Genomic DNA, 23,669 nt, shown 5'->3' with positions numbered 1-23,669 from the left:
CCCCCCGTGACCCTTACTAGTATGGAATAAGCGGAAGACGACGATGGATGGATGGACACACACACACACACACACACACACACACACACACACACACACACACCATGATAAAAATCTATGTAGAACACAATGGCTAAATACTTCCATTGTAATGGATAACATATGGTCATTAGTTGATACACTGCATGTGTCACTAGATATATTGCCACAGTTGGGAAAAGCACTGATAAGGAGGTGCATCATTAGTCTTCTCATTTACGTGACAAACTCAGACAAATCTATTGGAAGGCCTGTATGGATCAGGTTCATCTTGTGACAAACAAGCAAACAAACAAAAACGTGAGGTGGCTGTTTGAATAAGTCTTAAAAACTTCTTTCTGGAAATCATTTTTGTAGAAACAAGTGCATTAAACTCCAACAAGACCAGCAAACGCAAAAGTATTTTTATTGTTTTAGTTTGGTTGGGGGTGACATGGCTCAGAGGTAGAGTGGCCGTCCAGCAAATAAAAGGTTACTGGTTCAATCCTCATTTCCCCCAGTGACCATGTTCCTTTGAGCAAGATACTGAACTCACCATGACCCTCAATGGATAAACAGTATAGAAAATGGATAGTTTGGTTTATCTGGTCATTTTTAGCCCAGTATACTTTATTGTATGCTCTCCTTTGGTGGCATTTTATTGTGGATGTGACCATTTTTTTGCAGGAATAGCTTAAGTAGGGCTGAATCTACCACTGTGGATACACAAGATGAGGCCATGTGCAATCTGTTTTTGGCTGAAATTTTGAAAAAAAGGAGAAGAAATCAGACGACATAAGTCTTCCTTCAACAGAATTCAAATAGTGTTTTTTTGTTGTTGTTTTTTTTTAGACAGTGACTGACATATGATGACCCAAATACACAAAGAAGTATAGCAACATACAACCCACTGCAGTGGAGAAGAAGGGAGACAAAGTAATATTAATAAAAACAAATTTGAATTCAAAGAAACAGCAAACAAAATACACAATGCATGTTTTGGTAAAAAAACAAACAAACATGAATCCAAACTGAACACCTTGACGAGTGTAGGCACTTTAAGGAAACATCTTTATATGATACAGATTCCAATAACAACGACAACAAAAAAAACAAAAACACCAGAATCGTTTGATTTTCAATGAGCAAATATCACAGATCATATTGCAATGAGTTTCCAACTCATGCAGTCCTAATTTGTACTTTCTGAAAGCTCAGCACACGTCAGCTTTTTTTGTTTAACAATACACACACTTATACAGTATGAAGTATATGTCAGTGCTGCAATAACCTTTGCTTTCAGAATCTGCCAGCTTTAACTTGTAAATCACAGCCAAGGTGCCTTGACATGTCACGTCTCAGGAATGCTTTAAAACTTAGCTTTCTTTTCCTAGCGTAGGTCCTGTATACTTTCATGTTCCTGGGAAAAACAAGAACTGAGGTCCTTTCATAGAACACCTAATCGCAATGACACAATTAAAAATACCCCATTTTAAAATTCAAAATTTCAGAATGTCACCTAATTCCGAGTTACAAAATATTAAGAGTTAAATGGGTTGCAAGTAATAAGTGTAAATGTACTTATTATTGTCAAAATGACCGGCATGTCATCCTTCTAATTATCACTATGAAAAAAATAACCTGTGCACCTCAGTTTAGTAATCGTATGGCAAAGAAAAAGCTGTTTGCCATTTTAGTAATTTATTATTATCCAGACGTTATGTTTTATCAGCTGATCAGTTTCTAAAATCTTAATTTCAATGTATCTGTGTAGGTTCTCATTCATCCAGGTCATCGTAGATCGAGGCGAAGTAAAATCTGGTCAACTGGACGTTGACAACGACATTTCCTTTCACCTATTTACAACCAAGTCCTTTCAAAACTTCCCCAAAGAGCTCAGCTGAAAGACCCATGTGGAACGGCTGATGCCAGCACAGCCCATTAGCATCTGAGTGGTCGGTGAAACTCCCTAACGACCACCCCTGAAACTCCCTGACACCTCACAATGACTGTCGTTTGGGGAGGCCAGGTGAGTCTCGGGAGGGTCGTTTCCACCACAATAGCACTGACCACTCCCACATAGGTTTATAAGCTGGAGTTTCCACACTCTTCACTAGAACTGAAGAAGCCTCTCGGATGAGAGGTGAAACGTCTTCAAGATAAACTTACGTCCAGTTGACCAGATTTTACTTCGCCTCGATTTAATTTCAATGTAATTTAGTCTAATATAGATTATTTTATCTCTATGATGCAGTCAAGTAATTAAATGTAAATGGTTAAAAGACGATACTGCATTACTTTATATTTATAAAATAAATAGTTATTGTCCACCAGTGGAGAGCACACATTTAGCAAAGCTCCAAAATGTGTTTTCAGGAACCAGACAAGTTGGATGCAGGGTCACATCAACCACTACTGCATTTATTATTACAAGACTTCAGATATTTTATGGACAGCTTTACAAATTCTTGACTGCAAGGCATTATAATACTGACAATAGTAAGGATTTAAAAAAAAAAAATCACAGTAACATGCTAAAGGTGGCTGCAAGTCAAAATATATATCTCCCAATCAACACCATGAAAACTGATGGAGTTATTGACAGTACTTGTGAACTGCAGGTGAATTGTCTAAGGATGGAAAACACTCATTAGCAGTTTATGTCAGACGAACATGTTGATTACATGTGTGAAATAAAAGTGTGATCATTTCAAACTGAATTTGAGTATAAATATCACCTTCACGCTCTTCTGTCTTACCTTCACCCATCACCAAAATAAAGGCTGCCAAATCAATTTATATTTGGAAACTCATCTTTCAGTTATTTCTCCTGGACGATTCTTATTTTGTATACTATGTAAAATTTGTGACAGGGTAAATAGGTTGTGAAATGTTATGTCCTTAATATGAAGCGTTATATCCCTGTAGCACTGTCAGGCTACAAGGTGTGACTGATGAGTTTGCCAGGAACTAACACCTCTCCTCTTCCTGTTTTGCACAATACCTGTTGTCTTACATCCCCTTTTAGTCAATTAGACATAAGCAGTGCAGTATTTAAGGGTTGCAAACACAGCTTAGTTTCCAGCTTCAAAGACTCCCTTCACCGCATTCTTATTGTTATATGAAATGAAAGGAGCAGAAATATACGGGTGTGTGAGAGAGAAAAAAAAGGGAGGAATTATTCATTAGCTTTCTATTTTGCTCTTTCAACCTCCCCCCTGATTCTCGTGTTCAACAACTGTAGTGCAATTGCAGAATTGCAAATTAGCTCCTGGAAAAGTTGAATTAATTGGCCATCCTCACAGGCTTCTTATCAAAGTTTGGGCTGATGTGTCAATGATTCCCCTCCAAGTTAAAGTGTGGTGCTGTATGGCATGAAGCAGAAAACAAAAGAACAAAGCAAAGCCGAGCTCTAGAAGACAAAACTTTCCTGTGTCAATTAAATAGAGAGGTTAAATCGGGGAAAAAAACTCTCTGAGCTGACTGTTAGCCCCTCTGCAACTACAAAATCCTTAAGATTACAGTAGCTTTACTTCACCAATTTCATTCTCTGGTTCCCCTTATGAGTTTTTTTTTTCCTACCCCTTTATTTGTTATAAATAATTTTGCATGCTAAAAGCAGTGATGTCATGAAGTAACAACCCATATTACCTATTTTTTATTCTTAAATGTTGCTACAACCTGTGAAGTAGACAGTCTATTCAACAGAAGTACAAAGATGACATTTAGTCTTAACATGCCATCTAGTGCTGAGTTCATGAATTACAAATGAATAAACTCCACTATTTAAATCCTGCTTTTGCTTGAGTTTCATTATGGAAAACACAATGGAAATTAAAAAAAACATTTGTTGAGCTCCCACTGTACAATGATTAGTGTAGGGCAATCTCCTTGTTATGCATTGAAAAACTTCTTCAGAGGCATAGAATTCACGTGCTCTCTTCATAAACACATTTTAGGCTGTGTGATATGCCAAAAAAAATTAAAGAAAAACTAACATCATACTGTGAATATTTTGAGAGATGAAATTGTAATTCGTATTTACATAATTATTGATGAGGCAGCACAGTGGTGCAGTGGTCAGCACTGTCGCATCACAGCGAGAAGGTTCTAGGTTTGAGCCCCGGCTCCATCACGGGGTCTTTCTGTGTGGAGTCTCAATGTTCTCCCTGTGCCTGCATGGGTTCTCTCTGGTACTCCAGCTTCCTCCCAGCCCAAAGACATCAAGAAGGGACGAGGCTAATTGGATACTCTAAATTGACCGCAGGCGTGGCTGTGAGTGTAAATGGTTGTCTGTCTACATGTGTTGGCCCTGCGATGGACTGGTGACCTGTCCAGGGTGAACCCTCCCTCAAGCCCGAAAGCTGCTAGGATAGGCTCCCGCCCCCCTGCGACCCTTAACAGGATAAGCGGAAGAAAATGGATGGATTGGATGGATTATTCATAAGAACATGGATCAAATGAGGCTACTAGAAAGTGCAGTGATTTTAAAGCTTAATTTATTCACAGAAAAACAAAAAAAAATCTATTTATCAGTCTAAACATGTTCTGTACGAATTTGTCGAGAAGAATTCAAATTAAAGACCTGAGCAGAGAATACACTTTAATGTGAAGATCTTTGTTGTAAACATGTCTCAAAATTAGGTGTCGTTAAGGCTCCAGGGTTGATTTTATAATATTGTACATGTAAAAAACACACCCAAGGTGTCCTTGATATAACATGTGGCCTGGGACCATTGTGCAACAGAGGGTGATAGCTGTGACACCACTGCAGGACACCCCTGTTGCTGGTCATAGTACAGAACGATACTTACAAGCCAGCATAAGCCATACTGCACATGTGTCCTCTGGGTAGGGAAAGACCCTAACACGGACAGCCAGTCTCACATGGTCACCACGGCAGCACACAATCTCCTCACAGAATGAAGATCTATCGCAAGACAAAACCAAATATATAAATAAAAAACAAGACACAGAGCATTAAAACAATTGTAACATAACAATGGGAGAGAAAAATAAGTACATCATCTAAAAGTAATTACTTAGTAGTTACTGAGTTGAAGTGAACTTGGATTTATTTACTGTTGCTTTATGCTGTTTCACTAGCTCAAACTCCACTAACACCAATAAAAACAAATGTAGAGAAAGTCTCTCTTCTAGAAGGGGGCTGAGGGTCTGATTTTCTAAAATATATAATCATACAAAATACTTGCTAGTTTCCAAAATGTTTCCAGACTTCAGCTCATGTTTTGAGAAACTTTTGACTGTCCCATGACCTTCCTCATTTGTGGCCAACTGCCAATGTGTTGGAGGATTTTGCTGGTGTGAGCTGGCAGTGCCTAAGTAAATTGAACGTCTGCTCACTTCAGGCAGGTGGAAAAGGCTCGACGCGCATTGCGGTGCAGAAAGTGGATGGGGAAGCCTTTAAAGGTGTGTCCGTCTGGCACCGCCCTTCTCACTGCATCCTGAAACTCCTCATTTCCACAGGACACACCAATGCAGCGCTCCATCTCATAGGCTGACAAGGCTGAGGACATTAGGTAGGACAGGTGGTCATCCCAGACTGTCGTCAACTCCAAGTCCTGGAGAAGAGAGATGATGCGGTGCCATATCAGAAATCACATGTTGGTACATATCATGTTAATCTGTGATTGGTCAGTAGTTCTTCAAGGCTGTAACTGTAAACACACACACTCAGTATTCGCAATTTTGTATAGTCAATTTGTCTACCACAGTTCAAAATGTAGGATTACATTATGTTCCATTATCTTAAATGCATTACGGCTTTAATCTTGAATTTTAAATTTAGGATATTTTAGAATGCAAATGATTTGATCTTGTTATATTTAATGTAATTTCAAATTGATACTTCAGCCCAGATCTAAATGGGACTAACTTGGACAGGAAAAAGCAAAAAAACAAAAAACAAACAGCCCCCCCCCCCCTCCAAAACAAAAAACATGGTTATTTGGCTTTTCAAGTGCTCAAAAAAAAGAGCACAACACACATAACACTTCCTGTTCTGCGCTACCATGATCTAGTGTGGAGGAGCATGAAAGAGTTGGTTCAGTAAAATGTACCAGCAGGTCATGCTCATCCATGCTTGTTCACAGCAGCACTGAACCAAAAGGTTAAAGTTTGTTTGTTTTCAGCTCAAATCAATGTGTTTCTTAATTACTGGGCATAAAGCTAAAGACGATATGGATTATACAAAAATTAACTAGACAGTTTGCAAACAGATATTTTTGGACAGTTTCGCTGATGCTACTTTGCCGTTGGCCAGGGTTCTCTCAGTCTTCTGGAGTCACAAAGAAGTTACACAACAACAAAAAAAATGTCCTAGAGCGCTCAGGACACCTATTTGTGAGTACTCTGAAGGCAATGGGTGAAGTATGATTACAACTTCCTCATTTCCTAAAATGAGCCATATGGCAAAATGGTCAATCATTATGTAAACGTGTAAGCAGTAGTATGTTTTACCTTTCTGTGTTCACAGACCAAGTATCGCATCTCCAGCTCTAAGTGATTGCTAGCAGCAGCTGCATCAAGAGATGGGGCGCAGAGAGGAGGAATAGGGGGCAGAGAGGTGGTGGAGCCTGGGGCACAAACAGACTTCAGAGCCTCCTCACTCATTGCTTTCCACCGTGATGGATTCTGAAGGAAGGGGGGAAAAAAAGAGGGAAATAAGAGACATTCTAATCTAGGGCTACTTTTTTATGCTCCCATAGAAAAAAACAGTAGTGTGTGTCTGGGGGGTATTCGCCTATTTGATTGAAACTGGCCTATTCCACCCCTGCCTCAAAATCACCACTATCTATTTGATTACATCTTCTCTGCGAAATCTGATATGCGGCACAAATGAGCATTTTCATATTGAAACTCATTTCTGTAAACCCAGAGTCTTAATTCAATACTTGTCAGTGACACAAATGAATAGCCAAGTCATATTTCAGCAAAATGTTTTCAGCACCAGTGCATTTAAAAATGATAAGAGCAATAATGAGCCATGAAATGTATCAGTGGAATGTATTTTATCCCTTAGCAAACCATGTATTTAACATATCAGGCTCCTACCTGGAAGTCAAAGACACAGAGGTCCACAGTGTCAGAGGGCTGACAGTTTGCCAAGAAGGTCTGGTGGTTGAACACACAGCCCACAGTGCAGTAGGGGGATGAAGGTTTGGGCTGGGGAGCCAGGGGTGGGGCATCTGGGTCGAGGGCTTGATGTAGGTATCTGACCACATGCAGGGATCAATATTCAAACTCAATTTCATTCATTTTTCATGTAGTGAATATGTTTATTCTAAACTCAATTAATTTTAGCCAAAAGCATTAGACTGGGAAGTTCTAGTTGATCATATTTTCAATGTTGTTCCAGAATATAACAATTTTGATGAAAAGACTACCATAATTAATATGGCAATATAGGTAGGCAGGCTAGGACCACAGTGTAAAATTCAAGTAAATGTCGCAGAGGAATAAAACCTCATGAATGCCTGGAAAAAACTCAGAGAACCCAATCTACTAATGTTTGCTGTTGCACCTAATATTCTCCATATATATAACATAAAGTGACATGATTATTACATTTGAAATCAAGACTAGCCCAATTGCTTCCAAAGCTACAACACAATAAATTCCACTGATTGCTGCCAAAATATAATCACATGCACCAAGTTTAAGTGACACTCTTTATTGGGATTCTAAGACAGGGTTCCTACAAGTTTCAACAAGTCAAAGTTAAGACCTTTTAAGACCTTTTTTAAGACTTTTTGAAAGAAATTTTAGACCTATTTGTGACACCATATGATAGCTTTTGGTCATCAATGGAATGGTGAGATGAGCTTCCCAACACACAAAATACATGAAGAAAGAATCTCCAAAGATGCATGGCAGCACCGACCAATTTGAAAAAAAGACAGATACAGAATTCTCAATTTCACCATTTATTTTGGCATTGAAAAATGAACACTACCACACTCCTTCCCTACAGAGAATGCAATTGGAGTAGGGGAGTGAATTGAAAAGTGAAAAAAAAAAAAAAAAAGTGAAAATATTTTTGTGTAAGAATTAGTGTATATATCAGTGACAAATGTTGTATTGCGGTACCGGGAACCTGAGCAGCGGTAGTGGAGACCTGGGTCGCTGGAGGAGGTTGAGGCATAGCAGCAGGTGCTGGGTCTGTTGGAGATGAAGTAAGAGGCTCGATGCAGCCCTCTTACTTGTGTCTCATGTGTACCGGACTTCAAGTGCGACTCCAGAGCTTTTATCCCTAGTTGTTCCCAATTGAACATTTTTTCTGCACAAAGGGCAGCGGGCTTCATGCGGATTTCCAGTAACTCTTTTCAGCCAGCATTTAAATTCTTTTTTGTCCAGCCACAGATCATTGAATCGGCACTTGACCATTTTAGATACCTGATCAGACTCACCGCGCGTATCCACCACAGAAACTTGCTCAACTTTCTGTGCGACACGGAACTTGGACCACACGAATGTGATATGCAGCGTTCGGATTTCTCATTTTATTGGTTCCACCTTGAATAATTTTTCGCTTATGTGGTCGAACCAACCATCTTAAAAACTTGAGGCCTTTCTTCAAAATTCTTGTAAAATACAAAGCTCTCTACAGATAGGCACTATCAAACAGAGAGTCCATAGTACCCTAGTATCCATTTAGAACCATACATTCACAGGGTGCTGGGCTACATGTGGTTCCCAGAGACTCCAAAAGTAGATTTAGGGACAGGGCTCTCTACGATTACGAGTAGACTTAAAGCCTCCCCTTTTAGACAAAGCTTACAGTTTGGGTTGGCTTAGGCTAGCCCCTAGTTATGCTGCTACACGTCTTGACTAATGGGGGACTTCCCATTGAGCACTGAGCTTCCCTATACTCTTCTTCATCTGTTCTCATTTGTATTAATGTTATTAACGAAGACATTTTTTTTTTGCCTCATTTTGCTTTTTTGGCCATTACTGACGCTGCTGCTGGAGGAGGCTACAGTCCTGTTGCCACCCTTAGTTTCAGTAGAACTACTAGCACTACATATGGCATAATGGCATAAAGAGCAATGTGTTTATACACGTCAGTATGATCATTGTATTAATATTCAAACTTTAAAACTGATATTACGCTCAGTGTTGTTGTTGTTGTTGTCGTAGTTGCTATGTGTTATAATTATTAGCTATTTTACTTTTCTCGCTGCTTTTCTTGTGTGCTTCCCCATCTCCCATCTCTGTCCTTTCTTATCTGCTTCTGTCTCTTTTTTGGTCCCCATCTATCCCGTTCTTTCCCCTTCTTTCTCTCTCACAGAATCTAAAGAGGGGCTGAGTTAACGTAGCAAGTTGATGACCATGATCATGTTACCTGTTATCTTTATTTGTCAAGCCAGCTCATGCAAAAAAACAAAAAAAAAAAAGGCCTGGATGTGTCTAACTTGATTTGTACCATAATCTTCTGTGAAGAAAAGACATCAAACCTGTGTGCAGTCAGGCTCTCCCAGAAGGTGATGCTCCCATCAGTGCCCCGGGTCAGGACCCAAGTGTGTGGTGTTCCCTTAGCTTTGGTACCCACACACACATATGCATCCAGGCCAAAGCCCAGGAGAAGGCTGCACAGCAAGGTAGCATGGTTCTCACAGTCTCCCTGGGGATGACAGACAAAGTGAGGAGTTCAACCCTTTTGTGTAATTTGAAATGTACAGAGAACTGTGTAATATTAAAGCCATTATAGCAGTGAGGATACATATACCAATAACACTTCTCTTCTTTTCTCTCTGGAAATTTGAGTTGTCCTCTGATGTCAGCTCTCATTTCCCAGAGCTTTGCTTTGCCGAGGATCCCTGTGTCCCCATTTTCCTTGCCTGCCTTCTCCCCTGGCCTGAGGAGGGCAATAAAGCGAGGGCCTTTTGGTTGGGTATTGGTGGTCCTCCATTTCCTCTCTTTTTCCGGTTTATTGGCCAATTGCGCCAGCACGTGATCATGTCACCATCTAAACCTCCCGTCCGTCAGGCTTGCTTGACAAGATGACAGGATGTGTTCCAGGTTTGACGGTTTTCCACATAACACACAGCCGGGATCATCTGCAAATCTCCAACTATGGAGGTTTGTAGGTGTTGGCAGCATGTTGTATACAGAAGAGAGGAGGAAATTTATACGATGCCCTCCATGTTCCAAATGTCTTTCCAGGCGAGGGATCTTCCCCGCACACTGTCCCACCGGGTCCAGCTGCCCTGCTGGCTCGTGGCTACTGCCCTGGCTTGCCTGCCCTCTTCCTCTACTGCCCGAATTTCCTTCTACACCATGCTTCTCCTCTCCTTTGCTTTTGCCTCCTTCCAGTTTGTTTGTGTAATACAGCCAAAGTCCAACCTTCCTTGGTTCACCATGCCCACGATGTCTGCATGCTGTGCTCCTCTGCATCACTCACTGCTAGTTTCCCACTTTCGTCCTGTCTTGACCGATTTCTGCCTACTGCAGTACCTGATCATCACTGTCCTGCAACATCATGGCCAACCAGATTTAGCTGTCTTGTACTCTTCCACAACTGAAGTGATAGGAAGCTGCGGCTTGCTCCCCAAACTGTACATGCCAATCAAGCAGAACCTTTTTGGGACAGCTTGCCATCTCCTCAGGAAGTTGTTAATTTTCCTCTCCAAAGCTCCCACAATTGTCCAGGGGGCCTCATACACAAGCAGAGGTCACAGAAACCTTGGCAGGATGCTGTGCTGATAGCCCAATGCCTTGTACTTGCCTGAAGTCCACTCTTCTCCAGAGCTTTAAGCCACAATTCTACTTGGTTGAGCAGGTTGCATGCAACATCAAAAGATGGTAGCGCTATGCCTGACAGAAGCTGGCCACTTCCTAGCTTTTTCGTCATTTGTACTTTTGATTTGTGTTTTAGTGTGTTTAAGTGTTGTACAAACCAACCTGTTTTGTCTACCAATATGATCAGTGAACTCTCATTGAGATCTGGGCCTCTATGGAGGAAATACCCAATCACTGTGAGGAACACCTGGAACACCTTGCAGATCATAGCTTTCTCTCTGCCTCTCCCTTTATTCCCCAGGGATCAGTGTATGAACTGATGGATCCCTTGCAGGGGAGGAGGCCATTGTCGAGAGAAGCAAGCGGGTACAAGATCACGTGAACGCAAAATGGAAGACTTGTCTCTCTACGCTGCCATCTCTCCCCTCTCAAAATCTGCTGCCAGACCAGCGGGAGCCAGTGTCTACACCCAGCTTGTCACCAAGCAGACTCCCTGTGAAAATACGACAACTGAACATGAGACCTGTGAGAGAAAAAATATCGGCCTTGTGTGACTTCATCTCCAATCATGATCTGGAATTTTTGGCATCACAGAAAGTTGGCAAGTCCCATGAGATTTCTCTGTGCTCATAGAACTCTTCCCAAATGGCTGGAAATTCCACTGCACTCTGAGGTGCGGTAAGACAGACAGGGCGTGGCCTTCGTGCACAAGGACATTTAAACGTTATCTATGTTGAGCTCCCCCTTTCTCAAGTTTTGAAGCTCAGCTAGTTACTGTCTACTGTCCAACAGACAGCAGGGCTTTTAAGGAAACCAAGACCTTTACATCTCAGTTTTCTACTTTCCTCATAGGGTGTTGATTTTGAGTGACTTTAACATTCGTGTCAGTTCCATCCACCTTTAAACAAGCAGGAGTCCGGCCCCTCCTAAAAAACCCAGCTTGGACCCGCACTCCTCAGCAACTACAGGCCAATACCCAAACTTCTATTTCTGTTTAAACTATCAAAAAAGGCTGTTCTCAGTCAGCTGTTCCCCTGCCTCCACCATAATAATATTCTGGAGAAATTTTAGTCCGGCTTCCAGGCTGATCACAGCAATGAGTCCACCCTTCTGAAGGTACTGAACTACCTACTACTCATCACCGACTCAGGGAAATGTACTGCACTGGTCCTCCTCGATCTGAGTGCAGCCTTCAATACGATTGACCACACCATCCTCATCAACCGCCTCCAACAGGGGGCTGGCATCACAAACACTGCCCTGGCCTGGTTCAAGTCCTACCTGGAAAATAGAACATTCTCTGTGAGCCTACAAAACTGCTCCTCCCAGAAAGCCAACCTCATCTGTGGAGTCCCACAGGGTTCAATCCTGGGCCCCATCATCTTGAATCTGTACATGCTCCCCCTCAGTTACATCATCACACAGCACATCTCATAAAACCCCACGTCCAAAACCTAAAAAACGCTTTCGACTTGCATCTGAAGTTTGACAAGTAAGTGTGAGTAGTGGCACAGTCCTGCTTTTTCCAACTGAGCACCATAAAATCTAACCTCTCCCCCAGTGACCTTTAGAGGGTCATCCTAACCCTGATTTTTTCAAGACTGGACAGCTGTAACGCCCTCTATTCTGGTATGGCCACCAAAACCATCTACCACCTTCAACTCATCCAAAATGCAGCTGCCAGGCTCATGTCGGGACCACATTTCTCCAGTCCTCGCATCCCTCCACTGGCTCCCTGAGAAGCAGAGTGAGCTTCAAAATACTCATGTTTGTCTCCAAAGCCCTTAAACGGTCTTGCCCAGCCTACATTGAGGAACTCATAGTCCGAACATCCAGCTCCAGATCCACCAACCAAATTTGCCTGAAGATCCCACAGTCGAAGAGAAACCAAGCTTTTCGCTGTTGCAGCGCCAAAACTGTGGAACAAGCTCCCCTAAACAAGTCAGCAAACACCCTTCCGACTTCAAGGCTATGCTTAAAACACACCTGTTCTCCGAAGACAATTTCTAAGTTAGTTGTACTGTTATAGTGTGAAAGGCGCAACTATATCCTTAGGTTTTTGGTCTGTGTGGATGCCTGACTGTACTTTGATTGTTTCTACTGTTCTTGTCTTTTTGTACTCTTCCTTCCTAGGCTGTGCCCTGGGTTGATGTAATAATTAATTGTGGTGTGCAATATAAATAAAAATATCATATCATATCTCCTTTACACTTACTTTCTCATTCAGCTCAGCTCTGTACCACCTTCCAAAGCTCTTTCCAGGTTTCTCAGTGACAGTTTGTATGACATCTTCACCTATCCTATACCAAAAGCAGTCTTGAACACACCCCTGGTTTAAGACTAGGCTTCTGAATTTAGATGGTTTGACCTCCATTCTAGCTGATTTGGTGAGCTCTGTCAGGTCTTCCAAAATCCATCTGCCCTCTTGGACTGCCCTTGCTGTAATTGTTAGGTCATCCATAAAGGCCTGAGACCTGCTGGATGCCACTTGAGAGTATAGCTCCCCATCTAGGTTTCTCCACTGACCTGAGATTCATTGCTGCTGCAAACAGAATCACCGAGAGCATAACATCTGGTCGCAATTCCAACTTCCAGTCGCCGCAAGTTGGTGGTTGAATCGCCTGATGTGAAGTGCATCTTGAAGTGCCCGAAATAGCCCTGGAGGAGCAGCTGCACTTTTTGTGATACATGATAGACTTTGAATGTTTGGTCGACCAACTTGTGTGGAACTGTGCCATACGCACGTTAGGTCGAGCCACAGAACGGCTAGATCCCCCCAGTTGGTCTTCGCATCCTCAATGTTCTTGGAAAGGATGCTGTTGTGCTCAATGCAACCAGGAACTCCTGGCTCTCTGCCTTTTTTGTACAGAAATGTCCACGTACTTGTTGCTCAGCAGGAACTGTGTCAACCTCCTTGCTAGGATCCCGAAGAAGACCTTCCCCTCCATATTCAGCAAGAGATTGCGTGAAACTGTTTCAGAGTGGACGAGGCCTCCTCTTTGGGCAAGAAACACCCCTCAGCAACAAGCCAACTCTCTGACAGGTCACTTTTCCTCTACACAACCCTCAGGAGTTTCCACAGACGTCTCCTCAACCTCTCACACTTCTTATACACTCTATATGGAATCCCATTCAGTCCTGGCCAGATCTTCTCCTGGCCTTCTGGATGGTTTCCTCCTAGATCAAGTTCCTCCTTTCACCTTGGGTTGCTGTGTACCTTACGGAGGTGATCCTCTACCCCCTCCTTTTTAGCACTCCTGATCTTTTGACTCCCCCACTTAATCCTCTCCTTTTCCTGTTGCCTCCTCAGAGAACACCATAGCACTGAAACAGCACTGGTCAAAGTCTCTAATGACCTTATTATAGCTTCAGACAGAGGTCTTGTCTCTGTACTTATACTTTTGGACCTCAGTGCTGCATTTGACACCATCAACCACAGCATCCAGCTACAGAGACTAGACCATGAAATTGGGATTAAAGGACCTGCCCTAAAATGGTTTAAGTCATACTTATCTGACAGGTTTCAGTTTGTTAATGTTAATAATGACCATTCGGAGTATAGCAGAGTTACATATGGTGTACCACAGGGTTCCGTTTTAGGACCAATTCTCTTCATTCTTTAATGCTCCAATTAGGTGACATAATACGGAGGCACTCAATCAACTTTCATTGTTATTCAGATGATATGCAACTCTACTTGTCAATGGAGTCAACTGGCTCACCAATCTGCAAGACTGCCTGAAAAACATTAAATCCTATATGTCTCCTTACTTCTTACTCCTGACTTCAGATAAAACTGAGGTCATTGTGTTTGGACCTAAACACCTCAGGGACACACTCTCTAATCAGATCACTACTCTAGATGGCATCACCCTGACCCTGAGTACAACCGCGAGGAACCTTTGAGTCATTTTTGACCAGGACCGTTCCTTCAGCTCCCACGTATAACATGTAACTACGACCGCCTTCTTCCACCTGCGCAGTATCACTAAGATTAGGAATATCCTTTTCCAGAGTGATGCCGAGAAACTGGTGCATGCATTTATCACTTCTAGGCTGGACTACTGTAACTCTCTCTGTCAGGATGTCCGAAAAACTCTCTAAAGAGTCTCCAGCTAGTCCAGAACGCTGCAGCGAGGGTTTCGACAGGAATTAGGAAGAGAGAACACATCTCTCCCACTTTAGCTTCTCTCCACTGGCTTCCTTTAGAACTTAGAATTGACTTCAAAATCCTTCTGCTGACTTATAAGGCTCTTAATGATAAAGCTCCATCCTATCTGAAAGAGCTAATTATTCCCTACTGTCCAACTAGAGCACTCCGCTCCCAGAATGCAGGTCTGTTAGTGACTCCTAGTATCTCTAAAAACAGACTGGGATGTACAGCCTTCAGTTACCGGGCTCCTTTACTGTGGAACTAGCTCTCTCCATGGGTCAGAGAGGCAAACACTTTAAACTACATTTAAGTCTAGGCTTGAGACCATCCTCTATAACAGAGCTTTCAGTTAGGGCTGGTTCAGGTAGCTCTGAACCATTTATAGCTATGCTGCTATAGGCTTAGACTGCTGGGGGACACATGGTTACATGGAGCCCTCTCCTCTCCTCTCCGCACATTTTTATCTGTCATTATCATTACCTGTTGCACTTTGTAGTTTGACCTTGATGTCTCACAGTCTCTCTGTGTTTCCACAGATCCACCGGAGCTCCACCTCTCTGCACCGACGGCTGCCTGCATCGCTCTCTACCCCCCCCCCCCCCACACACACTTTTCCCTGCTGTTACACCGGCCTGCACTCCCCTCCCATGAACCAGTCTGCCATCCAGTCCTCCCATCAAGCTGGCTCGCTCTCCCTGCCCCCCCCCCCCCTACCAGAAGTTCACATTCTGTGTTATAAACTGTTTTCTTGTCTGTAACGACATCTATTGCACGCCTGTCCGTCGTGGGTGAGGGATGCCTCCTCTGTTGCTCACCCTGAGGTTTCTCAGATTTTTGATTGGCAACTAGTCTCTTCCTAGTCGTCACAGAGTCATCAGATGAGGAAATGTCTTAACATGATAAGGGTATCACAGCCATCACACTTGGCAGGAGTTACCTCCTACACCTTTGTTGGGTGGTTGGCATAATTGCTCCCCTCAGAAGCTGTCCTATCAACTAGACGCAGAGCTGGGTGCTTCAGACCTTGTGACCCTGACCCTTAACCTTTACATCTTGAGCTAGCACCAGCTAACACTTTTTCAATACTATGTTTATGAAAAGACATGCATTTTGTATTTAGTTCTAATTAGCTGTAGCAAGTTAACACGCACCACTAACATGGAGAACAATGTAGACAATATACAATTCTTACTGTGAGCTGTTAGCATGTTGACACAAGTATTTAGCTCAAAGTTCTTTTGCACCCCAGCACTTAACTGAAACCAAACCCTGAAAAGTTGTTTATAAGTTCCAGAGGCAGGTATGAACTTCTGTGATTTGCATTTTATTGAATAATGTATGCTGTTACAAGGTCAAAATTGTACATTCAATTTCATGTAGATTGTATTTTCCAGGTGGCAAAATGAGATATGGTTTAAGAATTTAATTGCAACATGGAGAAAGAAACACCATGCTGTTACGTCTTCATTTCATCATGTCATATTTTTGAAATACAATATCTGGTTGTCACTGCTCTGATAGCAATTAACCACAAACAAAAGACATGAAAAGAAAAGAAACAGAAACCTCGACAGAAAATAAGCCTATCAAATTTGCCTTGACAGTACACAACTCACATTTAAATCATATAACGTTTCCAGTAAAGAGGCCTGGATTGAGCTAGAGACTTGTGCTACTGCAGTGTGCTGGCTTGGGCTGTGTGAATTCAGAATGATAGATGCTCCCTAGAAGTGCTGATATGGACAGCAGCATCAGAACGTGCTGGGGACTGATGAGGCTAAATTAATTTTCCATGGAATGAAACTCATAAATCACAGTTGACAAGGGCCACTTTGTGAGAGTTGTGTTGTGTCTGTTTTGCCAGTCGCTCACAGGAGAGACGGGGAACATTAATCCTGTGGCGGTCTGGGAAATTCCCCATTATCTCATCACAGGATGAAAATGCATCAGTCAGTCAGCTATACACAAATCCTGTCTTCTTAGAAACGGCACAATTAGCTGTGCCCAGGAAAGGAGTGAACTCAAATACAGCCAAACCAAGTTTAGATAATGCTTTCAGAATTGTTGAGAAAATATTACTTTTAAAGCAAGGCAAATTTGTAATACATAGAAACAAATGTAATTATTTTATTATCATTATATTATCAAATGATCAGGTCTCTAAAATGGTAAAATCTATTAACGTTAATCATGTGATTGTTAATCATATTGGACCTTAATCATAATTGAATATTTATTGAATTATTACTCCATCAATTCTTTTTTGTGTGTAAAAGTATTTGGTAACTAGGTAATAATTCTCAATGGAGGTAAATGCAAAGTCCACACAAAGGTGAAATTTTTAAAAACCTATGATGCCATTGTCTCTACCTTTGACATTGCAGAGGCTGGTCGGTTCTCCTTACCTTCCTTCTACATAGGAAAGCCATCAGTGTGCACCACTGCTCCTGCTTGCCTCCTCCTCCCACCAATGGGGTCTTCTCATTAGCCAGCAGGCTGACAAAGCGAGCTGCCTGCCGAGGGCTCTCCAGCAGCCGTGCGGCACGGAGGACGTGAACATACGAACACACCGGCCTGTTGACACCATTCTCATCCTGTAGAGTTGTCAGAGATGCACTCAGAAGTAACAGGACAATATGAAGCCTGACATGAATTCAAGAATTTCAGATTTCAATAAGTCTCAAACTGTTTAGGAATTTGAGAAGTTGTCTTCCCAAACCATTAGCACATTAAATGTATTGGCAGAAAACTTAAAATCAATCAGGAAAATTCAATTCCAAGTAACAGATGTCAATTGGCGGAATAGCATTAATATTTTTTGCAAACCTGTGCAAAGATTTTGACCATTTTTGACTGGTGCGATGGGCGAATTTCGAGGAACTCCCTCCACCACTGTTTGGCATAAACCAAAAAAAGCCTCTCCTTCTCGGTCGTCCTCTGCCGTTCCAATGATTGCTAAATAAGAAGTGCAAAGTGACATGATGAATGAATGTTGCCATTACACTGATAAGTTTCAACAGGCTCACACCAATTAAGTGTCTCAATGAATATTGATGCAGAAGAAGAATAGAAGAATAAACAAATGGGAACACCAGTGACCAGACCTGTGTACAGATGATGTCAATGTTGAGTGTCTCTGTGAGGGGAGGGACGAGTTCCAGACTGACAGTCAAAACCCCAGCTGGAAGTTTGCATTCACTACCTTGTAATACACGTATGTGCACATGCACATGCACGCACACGCACATACACACACACACGCAAACACACACACACATGCAAACACAAATTTGTTAGTGAATACTGTTACCTACTTAACTAGAACTGTGAGGATTCTAGTCTAGTCTTGCCCACTGTATACAAGGAATGCACAGAGAAATCTGTTACGACTCCATATCCATCTTTTTATCCTCTCTTCCTTCAATTTTAGTTGTCACTCTGTTATCCAAGTCATAGAAATACACAGCATAGTGCACACTCACTGGCCTTATACATAGATTTACTTGTACATCGGACTGCGCAGTATATGCGGTAGATGGTAGGAATGCAAAAACTTTGGCCTACGGTAGAGATTTGCACTCTACCATCCTATCGCCAATGACATCATTGCACCTACCTCAAAATGGCTGCAAGCACAGAGACAGTAGTGCAAGAGGAGCTGGTAAAAAAAAGGTGCTACATCCATGATTTGGACTTGGTTTGGATTTAAAGATCGGATGTTGAACAGAAAACAATACTTTGCAAGATGTGCCAAGTGACATGACGGCAAACAGAGGTAGTACAAGCAATTCATTTTACCATCTGTTATGCAATATAAAAAAACATTCTTTTGTACGTCTGTTAAAATGTATTTGTATTCACTTGCACTATTTTGCACCGTAAAGTGCTGAGTTTTAATTTTGAGTTCTGCTTTCTGCTTGGCACTGTGGTGCAGTCATTAGCACTGTCACCTCACAGCAAATAGCTTCTGGGTTTGAGCCCCGGCTCGATCCCAGGATCTTTCTTTGGGGAGCTTGCATGTTCTCCGTGTGCTCCGGCTTCCTCCCACAGTCCAAAGACATGCAAGAGGGGACTAGGCTAACTGGATACTCTAAAGTGACCGTAGGCATGGCTGTGAGTGTGAATGGTTGTCTGTCTATATGTGTTGGCCCTGCGATGGACTGGCGACCTGTCCAGGGTGTACCCTGCGTCATGCCCGAAGGCCGCTGGGATACGCTCCAGCAACCCTTAACAGGACAAATGGTGGAAAATGGATGGATGAATGGCCATTTAAATATATACTACAATATATACTGTTACCATGAAGGGATTTGATTTATACCACAATATGAATTTTAAGTCATACTGCCCAGCCTGACTTGTACTGTCTTGAAAATCCTGGCCTGCAAACAAATGTAAACGGGGAGCTTCCAATTTTCTTACTTAAGTTTTTTCTTGATTGTTTTTTTATTCAGGATTTATGATCAATGATCAAAACTAACATAAAATCTCAGTCCATCCATCCATCCATTTTCTTCCACTTATTCCTGTTAAGGGTTGCGGGGGGGGGGGGGGGGCTGGAGCCTATCCCAGCGGCTATGGGCGAGAGGTGGGGTTCACCCTGGACAGGTCGCCAGTCCATCGCAGTGCCAACATATAGAGACAAACAACCATTCACACTCACATTCATACGGTCAATTTAGAGCTATCAATTAGCCTAGTCCCCAATTGCATGTCTTTGGATGGTGGAGAGAAGCCAGAGTACCAGAGAGAACCCACAAGAACATGCAAACTCCACACAGAAAGATCCCTTGCCGGAGCTGGGACTAGAACCCGGAACCTTCCTGCTGTGAGGCGACAGTGCTAACCACTGCACCACCGTGCCGCCTATAAAATTTCAGTAGTTATGCTGTAACCTTTTTCCTTCAGTAAGTCATTTTCAGTCATGCTGTGCGAGTCCACTTGTGATGAGAAGCATCTCCTGCCAGAGGCCACAAAGCAGCCTCTCCGTTTGATAGGACCTCCACTATGTTTTACTGGTCGGGAGGGTATAATTCATCTCATCTCCTATAGACAATCTGATTGGTTTCATCTGTCTGTAGCATCAACCTCAACAGAAAACGTGTCTCGCCTTTGAAAGTTTTTGCAAAATTACTCTTGCCACTTTTTGTGTTCCTCCCTGTTAATCTGAAGCTCTTTTAATGTCATGTATAGTGTCCCCCCCCCCCCCCCCAAAAAAATCTACACTAACATTTGCAGACATGACTGAGTTGAACATGAGTATCTTCTTAGTGCCACATCATGGAACTATCTACACAGGTCTTAACGGTCTTCATCACATTAAAAGATTTCCAGCCAAAAACAATTCAATTTTCACTTTTTTGGAATTGCTGTTAAGTTTTTTTTTTTGGATAAAAGACATTATGATGCTTTTCAACAGCAATCCTGTCTTTGCTATTGTGCACAGAAACTAAAAATAATTAGCCCCATTTTATCCAGTAAAACCATGATTAATTTAGGTCATGTGAACACTTGTTTGACTTTTGTTTGAGGGCTAAATCCAAATTAATTCTAAATATCAATATTTGGATTAACTTTTGACAAAACATATTTGTCCTTCTTCACATAGATCAAAAACCTTCCAATACAAAAATGATTACTCATGTCGAACAAGTTATACCTGGCAACCCATGAAATGAATTGATCACTGTGGTTTTATTGGTATGTAATAATATACTAATAATCAAGTAAAATTCTTTCTTGAAGGGTGATCAGGATACCAATAAATCAAATAATGTACTAATCTTTAACCTGACACAGTGCATCCATATGACATGACTCTGGTGTTTTTCAGGGAAAGAACCCATAGGCTGACCTGATACGGGGGGAAACACTGTCTAACTTCTTCAAATGATATAAAAGTCTTCAGTTTTGTGTGGGTTATTTCTCTGAAAAACATTTAACTCCTGCTTTAACCCAATACCTGATGTTGATCTGTCAATGAGGGTATAATTACTCCTTTACAACGTCACGCTTTTTTCCAAAAAAATATAGCTTTACACTGCATTATACTTTAAAAAATAATTTTTACCTTTTAAAAAGGTATAAAAATCAGTATTTAAGTAAACATACAACCAGAAATCTATCAACAGTAGCAAAATCTATCTTGCTCACCAACTCCCATCAGCTCTAGAGCAAAGCAGGTCTTCCCATTGGGTGACCCAAGGACTCTTCTCCAGTCCAGGAAATAGGAGGAGATCAGCGTCGTCTCACCAGAGACATCAGTCTTGATGAGTACCAACTGAACTGGATCACAGATGGACAACATAGCGGTTGCATCTGCCATCTTACCTCTTTCTCCTGCAGAACCAAAACATAACATAAAATGCATTAAAGATGTACTAAGCATTGTTGACTGATGTCACTCACTTCCATTGATGTTTGTTGTAAATACCAAACAAAAACAGAGTAAGCTTGCCCCTCCCCCTGGGTTTCTGTCAATGTCATGAACACAGATCCACATGGAGAGTGGATCTGTGCTGCACTAACTTTGCTAAGATGAGTGAGCAAACTCCAACTGTTCAGTGAGTAAATTTATATTCTAAGTCTTTATACAATATCTTCATGATATTAGGTTACAGCTGATATATTTAAAATGTTTCTGTTAGGTTATGAGTTACCGCTGATATATTGAAAACTATTTTATGAGCTTATGCGAAAGAGACACTTCTTGTAGAATTTGTCCTTCCTGGAATCGATGCTCGTGCTAGCTAGGAACAACAACTAACAAACTATTACACTAAAAAATGGCTTCTGAGTGTCATAGCTACTACGCTACTCAGTCGACTCTGCTTATTCCCCGGTGTATGCACGCACATTAACCCCCCCATCCCCAACAATCTTGTCGGTGATTGGCTGGAACGTGGTTTATTATGTTTACGTGCACATCTTGCACACTCAGTGTTTGTTTGCCGTCTGTGTTGTCTCCAGAGGCCGAATTTTTTCATAGTGTATTCAGGGGGCAGGCAGGTTGCGGATCAAGGGAGATGCATACGATTTGAGACAAAAATGAAATTGCACTGAAACCATGCATCAAGGCTTAGTGCACCTTTAATTATCTAGATTAAAGTCATTACTCACAACATTGTCAAAACAGTTCATGCAAGAGGGATAAAAACCACGTCATGAGCAAAAACATTGCAGATTTACATGTACCTATGCCATCTCTGTTGATCCCAAGGAGGAAGCCCTCTGTCAGGTTGGGTTCACAGGCACAGGGCACCTGCTTTGAGTGAAACCTCTGATTCCGAAAGTGCAGGTATAGTGTGAATGTAGAGCACACCTGACCAGGTAAAGGCTCAGGGTCCTGGAGATGCTCCAAGAAGGCCTTCCCACCAAGCACTTGCAGATACATGTACCGTCTGGATGGGTCAATATTAGCTGCATGAAGGAAAAAGAAAAATTCAAATATTACGATATATTATAAGACATCTCACCTTGTATTTGGATTCTGTAAATGATTTTCCTACTTCTCTTAGGCTGAGTGAAATCTTTGTCGATCTTTGTCATGGCTGGCTTTGGTGGAGATTTTCTTTCTGTATCTGTGGGTGCTTCCTAGTAAAACCAATCAATAGGAAAATGAATAACAAATCACTGAACAAACTGAATAAAAAGGAGAAAGCAGCATCAGGTATATTGTAAACATTTATTCTAAAAATTGCCTGCTAAATTGCCAAGCAACCTGAGTCACATGTAGGTCCTTCATCACATCATCTATGATGCCCCTGCGCTGCAGAGCATCGAGGAAATCTGCCTCAGACAGAGCTTGAGATGCTGAACCTTGACCCTCCCTCAAAGTCTCAGCCAGAACCTCTCTGATCTTTCCATGAATGTCCATCTGGTATGCACAGAACAAAAACAAGGGAAAGTACATCAGACTCTCATTATTTCTCATAAAAAACAATAATAAAGGAAATTTCACAGGTTACCAATATGGGCTTTGCAGTTGTCATTTATAATCCTTTTAAGTATCTAAATATCACAAGCCTAGAGATGGGAAGTGATTAGAATTTACTGATTCCAATACCAGTAGAAATTGTGCTTAATATCATGATATTTTATCTGCTTTTTCATGTTATTTTTATTGACAATTTTAGATATCTTTTTTTTCTTGAAGCAGATGATGGCCATCTCCCCTACAACTGCAAAATACTCGACCCATTAAGTCTGTCCTCAATAATCCAGCAGACATCTTTCGACAGGTATAGAAGGATAACAGTACGCCAAATCAGGCCTTTGCGGGATTTTCAGTACTTTTTAATTTTTTCAAAACTTGACATCACAGATGCAAAAGAGCCAACTTTATTAAGGTTAGGAGGTGAAAAGTGTGTTATCGTGTTTTAATTTCACAACCAGTACATATTTTGAAAGCAGCTCTTTTACCGACATTGTTAAAAGATATATCATATAATGAATCAATATTTAGCTATTAAATTACAATGCCAAGCGTCTATGAAAATAAAAGTTGACGTTAACGATACAGCCTCTTCACCTTGAGAAGATGGTTGTGAATCAGCTGCTTCAGCTCGGAAACCTTCTCTGGTGGCAGAGACATTACAACTAGCGAGCTCTGGCCAGAAGTCGGCAAAACTAGAGTGTAACAACCGTGGTTTTAATACGACCAGTAGCTACTCCTTGTAAACATTTGCCGTCCGTTCCAGTTTAAACCGTGCTATGGCGGAAAAGCGGGTGGGAATGC

The 23,669-nt window shown here is 41.7% G+C and overlaps 1 protein-coding gene across 1 annotated transcript; it reads right to left on the bottom strand.

The window, feature by feature from the left end:
* Positions 1 to 2,254: 2,254 nt before the first annotated feature.
* cep76 (centrosomal protein 76) lies at positions 2,255 to 23,636 on the bottom strand. Its single transcript, XM_086219106.1, has 13 exons — positions 23,463 to 23,636; positions 22,653 to 22,808; positions 22,441 to 22,525; positions 22,127 to 22,351; positions 21,086 to 21,271; positions 18,037 to 18,134; positions 17,759 to 17,887; positions 17,338 to 17,526; positions 9,495 to 9,661; positions 7,093 to 7,252; positions 6,499 to 6,672; positions 5,383 to 5,600; positions 2,255 to 4,948 (listed from the first exon to the last, which is right to left on the bottom strand). The coding sequence occupies exons 1-13, from the start codon at positions 23,523 to 23,525 to the stop codon at positions 4,810 to 4,812; spliced, it is 1,989 nt and encodes a 662-aa protein (XP_086075232.1). The 5' UTR covers positions 23,526 to 23,636; the 3' UTR covers positions 2,255 to 4,809.
* Positions 23,637 to 23,669: the final 33 nt, after the last annotated feature.

The sequence above is a fragment of the Aulostomus chinensis genome, chromosome 11, assembly GCF_037954235.1.
Source record: "Aulostomus chinensis isolate RoL2024-O1b breed Wild chromosome 11, RoL_Achi_v1.0, whole genome shotgun sequence".
Lineage (NCBI taxonomy): Eukaryota > Metazoa > Chordata > Actinopteri > Syngnathiformes > Aulostomidae > Aulostomus > Aulostomus chinensis.
This window is presented reverse-complemented; position numbering and strand designations above follow the sequence as displayed.

What these genes read in the sequence shown, in the direction of transcription:
- cep76 (XM_086219106.1), bottom strand. Translation starts at nt 23,525, where the DNA reads ATGTCTCTGCCACCAGAGAAGGTTTCCGAGCTGAAGCAGCTGATTCAC. An exon ending in TTCACAACCATCTTCTCAAG is followed by an intron (nt 22,809 to 23,462) that starts GTGAAGAGGCTG and finishes TGTGCATACCAG; the next exon opens with ATGGACATTCATGGAAAGAT. An exon ending in TTGACATCATCTGTACACAG is followed by an intron (nt 17,888 to 18,036) that starts GTCTGGTCACTG and finishes CTTCTTATTTAG; the next exon opens with CAATCATTGGAACGGCAGAG.